At 47.0% G+C, this 11,251-nt stretch overlaps 1 protein-coding gene across 1 annotated transcript in view; it reads left to right on the top strand.

Moving 5' to 3' along the window:
* Window positions 1-206: 206 nt before the first annotated feature.
* Window positions 207-11,251, top strand: part of pkd1l1 (polycystin 1 like 1, transient receptor potential channel interacting) — a 249,457-nt gene continuing 238,412 nt past the window's right edge. The window contains exons 1-4 of the mRNA XM_078534059.1: window positions 207-532; window positions 3,520-3,744; window positions 3,954-4,073; window positions 4,479-4,647. Of these exons, the coding sequence (XP_078390185.1) occupies window positions 3,600-3,744; window positions 3,954-4,073; window positions 4,479-4,647 (434 nt within the window). The 5' untranslated portion in view covers window positions 207-532; window positions 3,520-3,599. The remainder of the gene's footprint in view (window positions 533-3,519; window positions 3,745-3,953; window positions 4,074-4,478; window positions 4,648-11,251) is intronic.

Raw genomic sequence — 11,251 nt, 5'->3', positions numbered from 1 at the left:
GCTATATATATTCAGAAGTTGTATTGCATGTGAAAGGTAAGCAAAAATTATAAAGGCATTCAATGAAAATGCAATATGTTTTGTAACATTCAGTTAATTGATGTTGTTGCACAATACTTTAATAATGTTGGTTCTCGTACAAATTAATGTTTCTTTTTTTTTCTCAGGGGTGATCTTATTAGCACAATTAACTACCAAGCACATGCAGGAGGCAGCTACTCTGTAAAAGTAATAATTTCCAGCCCACTATACAGCAGCCCTTTCAGTCGATTGCTTCCAGACATTGTAAAAGTAAGAACTCCAATTGTGGGTTTACAGGCATTATTCCCCTTTAATACCAATAGTGCGAAGCTTCTGCTGCAGCCAGATGGTAGCTATGCCACTCAAATCTTGGGCTTTAGTGTTCATACCTTTTCTGAAGAAGTGAAGTTTTCATTTGACTTTGGAGATGGCTCACCGCTACTTATTGTCAGTGGAGTGCAGAGTAGCTTTGATGGTACATTTGCTTCTGGACGACACAAGTTTACCAAAGGTTGGTCTGCAGATTGTTTTTTCTTGGCTCCCTCACATCAGATACCATTATTATTTGTTGTTTCTGCCCAGATGATTAACATCCACGATTCCCAAAAAGATTACTCCAATTGATTTCACAGATGCGATCAATTCTCTGCCAAATAACATTTCAGTGGCACAGTCTGTCATGCATTGATGTGAAGTGTATTCAATCCTGCAGTGTTTTGAATGGTGAGTTTCAGATCTGCCAGGTAACCAGAGAGGAAAGTCAAACTGAAAGGAGAGTGAGTATGTTTCCTGTCTTACACACCTCAGATGAGACAGGCCTAGTACAGGAGGTATCATCTCCTCCTTATGAGCATGTCAAGGGGAAACCAAATGGGAGTTGAGAAAAATATATTAATGCAGTGTACGAGCAAAAAATGAAATTTTTAAAGTTTTAAATATGTAATTACAGTCATAATTACTTATATATTTATGCTGGGGACAGTGAGGAGAATTTTAATTAATGGAAACATCTTTCAAATGCACTGCTTTTGGGAATACTAAAGAGAGCACCATTAGCTCAAACAAATTGCTTTAGTTTTACAATATGAAACAACTTCATTCACAAAATAAAAATCATCATGTGTACTTTGATACTTAAGAATCAGAGTCATTTGGCTTCCAAGTCAGAAGTTGCTGCCAACATATGGGGCTGAATTTTACAGACCCCCACCGAGTGTGTTTTTGATGGGGGGAGGGGCAATGTAAAATATGATAGGTGGCTAGCCCACCGCCTGTCCACTTATCCCTGAACTGGTTGCCATAAAACAGTAGGTGGAGTGGGCAGCTGGGCTGGAGTCAGAAGGTTGTTTTTTAAACTACTTTGTTTAAAAGGCAGGAAGGAGTGAGGCAGTGGAGGGATTTGGAAAAAAGGACGTGAACTTTAAAATGGAAGTGTTGCCGGACTGGCAGCCAATGTAGCTCAGTGAACACAGGTGATTGGTGAATGGCAATTGGTGTGAGTTAGGATTGGGCAGCAGAGTTTTAGATGAGCTCAAGTTTATTTTGGATGGAAGATGGGATGCCAGCCAGGACAGCATTGGAATCAAGGAGGTATGGATTTGGGTTTCAGCAGCAGATGAACTGAGGTGTAATCTTGGCGATGGAGAGGACATGGGAGCAGAAGCCCACCTCAAGATCAAATAGATTCCCAAAGATACAAACAGTCTGGTTTAGCCTCGGACAGTGGCCAAGTCATGGGTGGAGCTGGTTGCAAGGGAACAGAGTTTGTGACAGGGATTTTAAAAAATTCATTCATGGATTGTGGGCTTCGCTGGCTGGGCCAGCATGTATTGCCCATCCCTAATTGCCCTTGAGAAGGTGCTGGTGAGCTGCTTTCCTGAACCGCTGCAGTCCGTGTGGTGTAGGTACACCCACAGTGCTGTTAGGAAGGGAGTTCCAGGATTTTGACCCAACGACAGTGAAGGAATGGTGATATATTTCCAAGCCAGGATGGTGAGTGACTTGGAGGGGAACTTTTAGGTGGTGGTTTCCCATCTATCTGCTGCCCTTGTCTGTCTAGATGGTAGTGGTTGTGGGTTTGGAAGGTGCTATTGAAGGAGCCTTGGTAAATTCCTGCAGTGCATCTTGTAGATGGTACACACTGCTGCTGCTGTGCGTTGGTGGTGGAGGGAGTGAATATTTGTGGATGTGGTACCAATCAAGTGGGCTGCTTTGTTCTGGATGGTGTCCAGCTTCTTAAGTGTTGAGCTTGCACTCACCCAGGCAAGTGGGGAGTATTCCATCACACTCCTGACTTGTGCCCTGTAGATGGTGGGTAGGTTTTGGGGAGTCAGGAGGTGGGTTACTCGTCGCACGATTCTTAGCCTCTGACCTGATCTTATAGCCACAGTATTTATATGGCTAGACCAGTTCGGTTTCTAGTCAATGGTAACCCCCAGGATGTTGATAGCGGGGGATTCAGTGTTGGTAATGCCATTGAACATCAAAGGGCGATGGTTGGATTCTCTCTTGTTGGAGATGGTCATTGCCTGACACTTGTGTGGCGTGAATGTTACTTGCCACTTGTCAGCCCAAGCCTGGATATTGTCCAGGCCTTGCTGCATTTGGACATGGACTGCTTCAGTTTCTGAGGAGTCGTGAATGGTGCTGAACATAGTGCAAACATCAGCGGACATCCCCACTCCTGACCTTATGATGGAAGAATGGAAGGAAGGATGGAGGCAATGGCTTCTCTCTTTCCAATATTTAGCTGTGGGAAATTTTGATTCATCCAGTACTGTGTGTTGGACAAGCTATGTGATAAATTAGGACCATTGAAGAGGTTGAGAAGGTAATGGTGAAGTGGAGTAGGGTGTCATCGGTGTACATGTGGTGCTGTCAAATGATGTTGCGAAAGGATACCTTGCAGCTAGGAATAGAAGAGGCCAAGAAGAGATCACTGGGGGATTCTAGGGGGAGCAGAAGGATAAGCCATTGCGATTGATTCTTTGGATATGGCTGGATACATAGGAATGGAAATAGGTGAGGGGGATCCTACCCAGTTGGCTAATGAATAGCATGGTCAACTTTGACAAAGACTGCATCCAGGCAGAGAAAAATCAAGAGGGAGCTAATTTACCATGGTCACAGTCATATAGGATTTCATTTGCGACTTGGATATAGGCCACTGCAGTGCTGTGGCAAAGGCAACAACCTGATTGATATAGTTCAAACATGGAGTTGCAGGAAAGATGTGAGTTACAGTAAAGATGTGCAAGGATTTTGGAGGTAATAACACATTCAAGGATGTTCAGAGGTTAGAAAAGCAGGGGAGTCTGGAGATAGGAAAAAAATATTGACCATACTCTTTGAAAATGTTCCTTCACAGTTAAGGTTATTTCAATTAATCCAATTTTGCTTACTTTTTGTAGTTTGTTTCCAGCTTGGTAATGTAATTGTAAATACAAACCTACATTTTGCTGATGATCTTGTCATCTTTATTTGAACTTCCTTTGTCAGAGGGCGTGTTCTACATCACAGTCTCAAGTTTCAATGAGTTCTACAATGCTACTAATGAACTTGGTGCCTATTATGTGCAAATGGTTCCAGAAGGCCTGTTACTGACCATGAATTCCAGCGTGATTCATAAAAATGAAGTAATTCTCTTCAGTGCATTACTTAGTAAAGGAACTGATGTGATATACTGCTGGAACATGGGCGATCAGACTTCCTATGTAGATGAAGGTAAATAAGGTGTATGTTGTGCTGGCCAAAGGCTTTATGTGCACAAAGTATCTCTTAAAGACATTTGATTTCTGCTATCCAGTTAAAGACAAAACAGAATAGGGCTTCAATATACTCAAAAGCACTAAATGTTAAAAGATCACTTGTGCAGAATTTCACAATTGTTCTTTTTATGCGATTCATGTTTGGAACCTATTTCTGTGTTTCAGGTCCTATAATTAAGCACAAGTTTTTGTCTGCTGGAGTTTACAATGTCACAGTAAATGCACGGAATAAAGTGGGGCTGGCCTCAACCTACGTCAATGCCGCAGTACTTTACAGAATGCAGCGTATGGAAAACCTCTATTGTCTCAAATACATGATTGAATGCTACATTTTTAAAAAGAGCGAATAAGCTGGCTGATTCATGCACTGGCTTAGCATATTACTTTTTGCTTCTGAATGAGAGTTTAATAGCAGCTAAGCTGGCAGGATGAAAATCTTTTTTTGATGATCATAAGTGTCTTATGCAAAATGAGTTTGAGCACTTTGAACATAGTTTCCAATGTTCCTGTACTCACTGTACCCACATATGAAACTGTTCCTAATTTGACACTGTATTGTTAATCTTGATCATTTGGAGAGCCAGTGCAGACACGATGGGCTGAATGGCCTCCTTCAGCACCGTAACAATTCTGTGATATTAGATTGTAGATTTAAATATTTAAATGAATCAACTTTACATTGTTTTACAGCTGTTTCTATCTCTACAAACAAGACTATATATGCTACCTATTCTGATATCGTATTCACAGCATTAACTACAGAGGATGACCCATTGCAGTTTGTTTGGTATTTTGGAGATAAACCTCCAGTGAAAACTACATCTAGAAGTATAACCACAAGATATTCAACTCCAGGGAGGTAAAGATAAGCTACTGAAATTGGTTGATTCAATTTCACATCTGCTCTAATTTTTTGCGCCTCTTATGATTTTACATTATAGGGCAGAATTTTCTGCTTGACGTGCGGGGGGCGGGACCTGCACGTCCACGTGTAAAATGACGCCCGGTGACGTCAGGGGAGTGTCCTGAAATCACTGCGCACCATCGCGATATTTCGCTGGGTGGGTGCGCGATGAAGTCTGATACATGCCTGCCATTAATTAACAGGCCACTTAAGGCCCTTTAGTCATCAATCTACGTTGATTTTTTGGCGCCTGTGCAATCTTTGGGTCGGCGCACGGGCGCAACAGGCAGGCAGGTAGGAGACATTTGTATTAACCTAATCCACGGGCCCGATAAGAGGGCTCAGTGGGGTTGTGAATCTTCTCTGTGAAGTATTTATTGTTGAAAGTTTTTCAAACTTGTCTGTGTGATCTGCAGTCCTTCAGAACGCATCCCAGCTGCTTTTTCTAGACTCTTAACCTTCAGGTCAGCACCCTGCAGTGAGGAATCTTTTCCGAGCCTGCAGGTTTCAGGAAGCCTTCCCTTAGCCTGGGTTTGGGGAGCTGATCTGTCCACTGGAGGCAGCTTCTCTGAGGAAGAAGGGAGGGTTAGAAGGGGTAGGTGGCCAGGAGTGCACATTCAGCCTCCAGGGGAGCCACCTGTGGGAGAACAGGCGCAGGCACAAGGGGCCTGACCATAATATGATAGAATTTACCCTGCAATTTGAGAGGAAAAAGCTGGAATCAGATGTAACGGTATTACAGTTGAATAAAGGCAACTACAGAGGCATGAGGGAGGAGCTGGCCAGAATTGACTGGGAGATGAGCCTAGCAGGAAAGACAGTGGAACAGCAATGGCAGGAGTTTCTGGGAGTAATTTGGGAGACACAGCAAAAATTCATCCCTAGGAAGAAGAAGCATACTAAAGGGAGGTTGAGGCAACCATGGCTGACAAGGGAAGTCAGGGACAGCATAAAAGCTAAAGAGAAAGCATACAATGCGGCGAAGAGCAGTGGGAAACCAGGGGATTGGGAAGCCTACAAAGACCAACAGAGGACAACTAAAAAAGAAATAAGGAGGGAGAAGATTAAATATGAGGGTAAACTAGCCAGTAATATAAAAGAAGATTGCAAGAGTTTTTTTAGATATATAAAGGGTAAGAGAGAGGTAAAAGTGGACATTGGGCCGCTGGAAAATGACGCTGGAGAAGTAGTAGTGGGGAACAAAGAAATGGTGGAGGAACTGAATAGGTACTTTGCGTCAGTCTTCACAGTGGAAGACACGAGTGACATCCCCAAAGTTCAAGAGAGTCGGGGGGCAGAGGTGAGTATGGTGGCCATTACCAAGGAGAAGGTGCTAGGAAAACTGAAAGGTCTGAAGGTGGATAAATCACCTGGACCAGATGGATTACACCCCAGAGTTCTGAAGGAGATAGCTGAAGAGATAGTGGAGGCATTAGTGGTGATCTTTCAGGAATCACTGAAGTCAGGGAGGGTCCCAGAGGACTGGAAAATCGCTAATATAACCCCCCTGTTTAAGAAGGGAGTGAGGCAAAAGACGGGAAATTACAGGCCAATTAGCCTGACCTCGGTCGTTGGTAAGATTTTAGAGTCCATTATTAAGGGTGAGATTTCAGAATACTTGGAAGTGCATGGTAAAATAGGGCAAAGTCAGCATGGTTTCATCAAGGGGAGGTCATACCTGACAAATCTGTTAGAATTCTTTGAGGAGGTAACGAGTAGGTTAGACAAAGGAGAGCCAATGGATGTTATCTACTTGGACTTCTTCCAGAAGGCCTTTGACAAGGTGCCCCACAGGAGGCTGCTCAGTAAGATAAGAGCCCATGGTGTTAGAGGCAAGGTACTAGCATGGATAGAAGATTGGCTGTCTGGCAGGAGGCAGAGAGTGGGGATAAGGGGGTCCTTTTCAGGATGGCGGCCGGTGACTAGTGGAGTTCCGCAGGGGTCAGTGTTGGGACCACAACTTTTCACTTTATACATTAATGATCTAGGTGAGGGAACTGAGGACATCCTGGCGAAGTTTGCAGATGATACAAAGATAGGTGGAGGAACAAGTAGTATTGAGGAGGCGGGAAGACTGCAAAAGGATTTGGACAGGTTAGGAGAATGGGCAAAGAAGTGGCAGATGGAATACAACGTGGGGAAGTGTGAGGAAGAATAGAGGCATAGACTATTTTCTAAATGGGGAGAGAATTCAGAAATCTGGAGTGCAAAGGGACTTGGGAGTCCTAGTCCAGGATTCTCTTAAGGTTAACTTGCAGGTTGAGTCAGTAGTTAGGAAGGCAAATGCAATGTTGGCATTTATTTCGAGAGGACTAGAATATAAAAGCAGGGAAGTGCTGCTGAGGCTTTATAAGGCTCTGGTCAGACCACATTTAGGATATCATGAGCAATTTTGGGCCCGTATCTCAGGAAGGATGTTCTGGCCCTGGAGATGGTCCAGAGGAGGTTCACAAGAAGGATCCCAGGAATGAAAGGCTTAACATATGAGGAACGTTTGAGGACTCTGGGTCTATACTCGATGGAGTTTAGAAAGATTAGGGGGGATCTGATTGAAACTGACAGAATACTGAAAGGCCTGGATAGAGTGGACGTGGTGAAGATGTTTCCATTAGTAGGAGAGACTAGGACCCGAGGACACAGCCTCAGAATAAAGGGAAGACCTTTTAGAACAGAGATGAGGAGAAACTTCTTTAGCCAGAGAGTGGTAAATCTATGGAATTCATTGCCACAGAAGGCTGTGGAGGCCAGGTCATTGAGTGTATTTAAGACCGAGATAGATAGGTTCTTGATTGGTAAGGGGATCAAAGGTTACGGAGTGAAGGCGGGAGAATGGGGTTGAGAAACTTATCAGCCATGATTGAATGGTGGAGCAGACTCGATGGGCCGAATGGCCTAATTTCTGCTCCTATGTCTTATGGTCTTATGGGCGCAGGGCCAAGAGGTAGACCAAGGTGGAAGGGGCCACAGAAGACGCCACTATCCTGCTGCCAGGGTATACAGGCAGCGAAGCAGCTACCTCAATATGTCTGAGATGCAGTGCCGAAAGAGGCTCTGGCTCTCAAGGGAGACAGTCAACTACATGTCAGATGATTGGGCCTGAGATCTCCGCTAACTGTGTGGGAGGACACCCCATGCCAGTGGCTCTGAAGGTCACAGCTGCCCTCAACTTCTATGCCTCTGGCTCCTTCCAGGGCTTGGTGGGTGATCTTTGCTGTGTCTCCCAATCAGCTGTCCACATTTGTGTCAAGCAGGTCACAGACACTCTGTTCAGGTGTGCATTGACCTTTATCCACTTCCGTTGGGACCAGGCAAGCCAGATACAGTGAGCCAGCGGCTTTGCGGCAACTGCTGGCTTCCCCCGTGTCCAGGCTGCTATAGACTGTACACATGTGGCCATCCAGGCGCCAGCAGGTGAGCCCGGTGCCTTCATCAACAGGAAGGGCTTCCACTCCATGAACGTGCAGATAGTGTGTGATCACAGGATGCAGATTTTACAAGTCTGTGCAAGGTACCCAGGCAGCTCCCACGATGCTTACATCCTCAGACACTCCCAGGCGCCAAGGGTCTTCAGTGCTCCAGCCCGGCTGGATGGATGGCTGCTGGGTGACAGGGGCTATCCCTTCAGAAGGCGGCTCCTGACGCCTCTCCACCATCCAAGAACAGAAGCTGAGCAGCGGTACAATAGGAGCCACACCTCCACAAGGGCTGTGGTGGAGAGAACCATCGGTCTTCTCAAGATGCGCTTCCGATGCCTGGACCGCTCAAGGGGCCCCCTCCAGTAACCCCCAGGTCGTGTGTCTGTGATAGTGGTAGCATGCTGCGCTCTTCACAATCTTGCGCTGGAAACTGGGGGCGCGGTGAACGATGAAGACGTCGACACAGTGGCTGCAGCTGCACACGATGAGTCCAGCAGTGAGTCCGAGGATGAGCATGCACAGGGAAATGCTGAGGGGGTAGACACTGACCCAGGCATACTAGAAGGAGGCACGGACATCCGGGATGCATTAATCCAACGAACTTTCAGCTAGCCCAACACAGATGGACCACCAGGACAAGCCTGGGCTGCCGCCTCGATACTTGACACCTAAGTGCAAAATCTGCCAGGTCAGGAGCACTAACTAAGGGCCTTGTAAATAAAATCCAACAAATCACTCATTATACTTTTGTCAACCACACACACGCAGAAGAAATGAGGCACCCTCAGCCATGGTCACACATCTGCATTTAATGTGTGAAGCAAAAGAACTTATCACAAAGAGAAAACAATAGTGTTAACAGTCAAAAAGAAATAATAAGGACTTCATCTCGGGCCAACGCAAAAGCACCAGTGAAAAACTCGTGGTGTGCCTAAGGTGCCTTATGCTTTTGTTTCTGGGTGCTATGTCTTGGTGCTGCTCCATCGCTCAGAGTGGCACCTGAGCCAGCCTGCTGACTCTGCAGTCCTGTTAGCCTCGATGACCTTGGCGGTCGTCCTCTGACCCATGGACCCTGTGCTGGCCCCGCCTGGGAGGGAGCTGCCTGTTCCGCAGCTGGCATCTCCCTAGCCTTCGCAGCCTCACTGGATGAAATGGTCACTGGGAGAGGGGCAAAGGAGCTGCTGACCTCACCTGGAGCACCCTGAGAGGATCCCGCAGAGACGACAGGCATGAGCTGCGCCGATGCAAGGTCGCTTCAGACTTCCATGCTCACCGTGGATGGATGGCAATGAGCTGGGAAGCTTGATGCCTAGACCATCTCCCACATTGGCACTGACCAGCTGATGTCATTGCTGATGTGAGGGCTTGCTGGTCAGAGCGCATCCCCAGGCAGCCCTGACGGGTCTCCTGGAGGAGCCTCTCCTCGAGAGTCGCCACTCTCTCCATGGAGGACGCATGGCGCTCGGACATATGGCTCATTGCTTTGGCGAGCATCCGCGTGGACTCCTCCACCACGGAGACCAAGCCAAGCATAGCCTCAGTTATCTCCCCCAGATGCTCCCGCACACCCGGCCGCATTTCCTGCACCTGCTGCGTCACAGACGACTCCAGAGGCACATCATCAGGCACCAACTGAGCATGTGCCTGGTCCCCTGCAGTCCTCCGACTGCTGGCGCCATGGGCACTCTCTATCTCTGTCAGCTCCTCCAGCAAGTGCAAAATGCCATTACCACTGTGCCCTGGGCTGCAGAGGGTAAGGCTCCCTGCTGGGTTAAATGCCCAATGCCAATATGGTACTCACCCTGCCAGAGCACAACAAATCGTTGAAGCGCTTGCGGCACTGGATCCAGGTGCGCCGCACCACATCGCAGGAGCTCACCTCCTCCGCAACCTCCTCCCAGCCATGTTTCGTCATGTGGTGGGGACTCCTCCTCCGATCCTGGGGGACCAACACCTCTTCGAGGAGGGCAGCAAGGCTGTCATCAGAAAAATGAGGGGCGTACTGGCCTACCCTGGCCTGCTCCGCTGGCCTACCCTCCAGCCTGGTCTGCTCATCCGAACCCTCCTGCTGCAGCCTGGAACTGGCCATTGTGAGCAGCCTACAAAAGGCTGCCAGGCCTTCTTTTAAACAGACTGCTGGGTCGCCATTGGACCCGGGGGTCTGCACACGCCCGCTGCAGCCCGCACACACCCGCTATCTACGGAAGTTGGGAAATATGCTGGGCAGACCTTAATTGGCCCACCTGTGTAAAATGACGGTACAGACCCGATCACGGGCGGCAATCGGGCCCATGCCCGCTCCGCCCTCTCTCCTCCCCTCCCCCCCCCCCCAACTAGATGAAAATTTCTGCCCATAGACTTGAATAAGTTGTGTTCAGATCTCTTCAAAGAACAGACGATAAGCCTGAAATTCTGATGGGCCTGCCGTGTCAGCCGAGATTTGGTGGAGTGGACTAGAAGTCCACCCTAAATTCTGAGAGTGGGATAGTTTTCATAATCAGCACATGACTCTAAGGGCACCTCAGGCGGCAACAGTTGCAATTGGTTGGCAGCAATTGGATTGAGCCAAAACTGCTTAGTTAGGAGCATCCCAAGGCCCTGATCAGGCTAAAAATGTGACAAAGGAGAAGGAATCTTATGCTCCTGAGGGAGGCTTTTAGTTTAAAAATAAAGATATTTGATCCCGTCTTAAATTGATTACTATATACCTCACAGCACAATGGGTACATCTACACCACATGGCTTGCAGTGGTTCAAGAAGGCGGTTGATCACCACTTTCTTAGGGATGGGCAATCTCATAAACTACATCTCATAAACCAGTAAATAAGATTCTGCTCACACTATAGGGTCTCCCTGGATTTCTGAACTGGTAAACGTTTTAGGCCTTATAAGTGCACACTGGGTGAAATCCTAGGGTAACTTGGGAACTCCCTCAGTTATGCTCCCTTCACATGAGAGGCAAGCCATGAAAAACTCACTGCTTTCCCACCAGATTTAAGATGACATTTTGAGTGGGGCAGAATCAGAGCAGGGTCCAACCTCAAGTTCCTGCCACCATCAGTTGATCTGACATCATTGGGTCCGATTAGAATTTTGGGCCTCAGATGTTTAGAAGTTCAGGAATTTTGTTCTAATGCTGCCA

This window comes from Cetorhinus maximus, chromosome 3 (genome assembly GCF_964194155.1).
Source record: "Cetorhinus maximus chromosome 3, sCetMax3.hap1.1, whole genome shotgun sequence".
NCBI lineage: Eukaryota > Metazoa > Chordata > Chondrichthyes > Lamniformes > Cetorhinidae > Cetorhinus > Cetorhinus maximus.
This window is presented reverse-complemented; position numbering and strand designations above follow the sequence as displayed.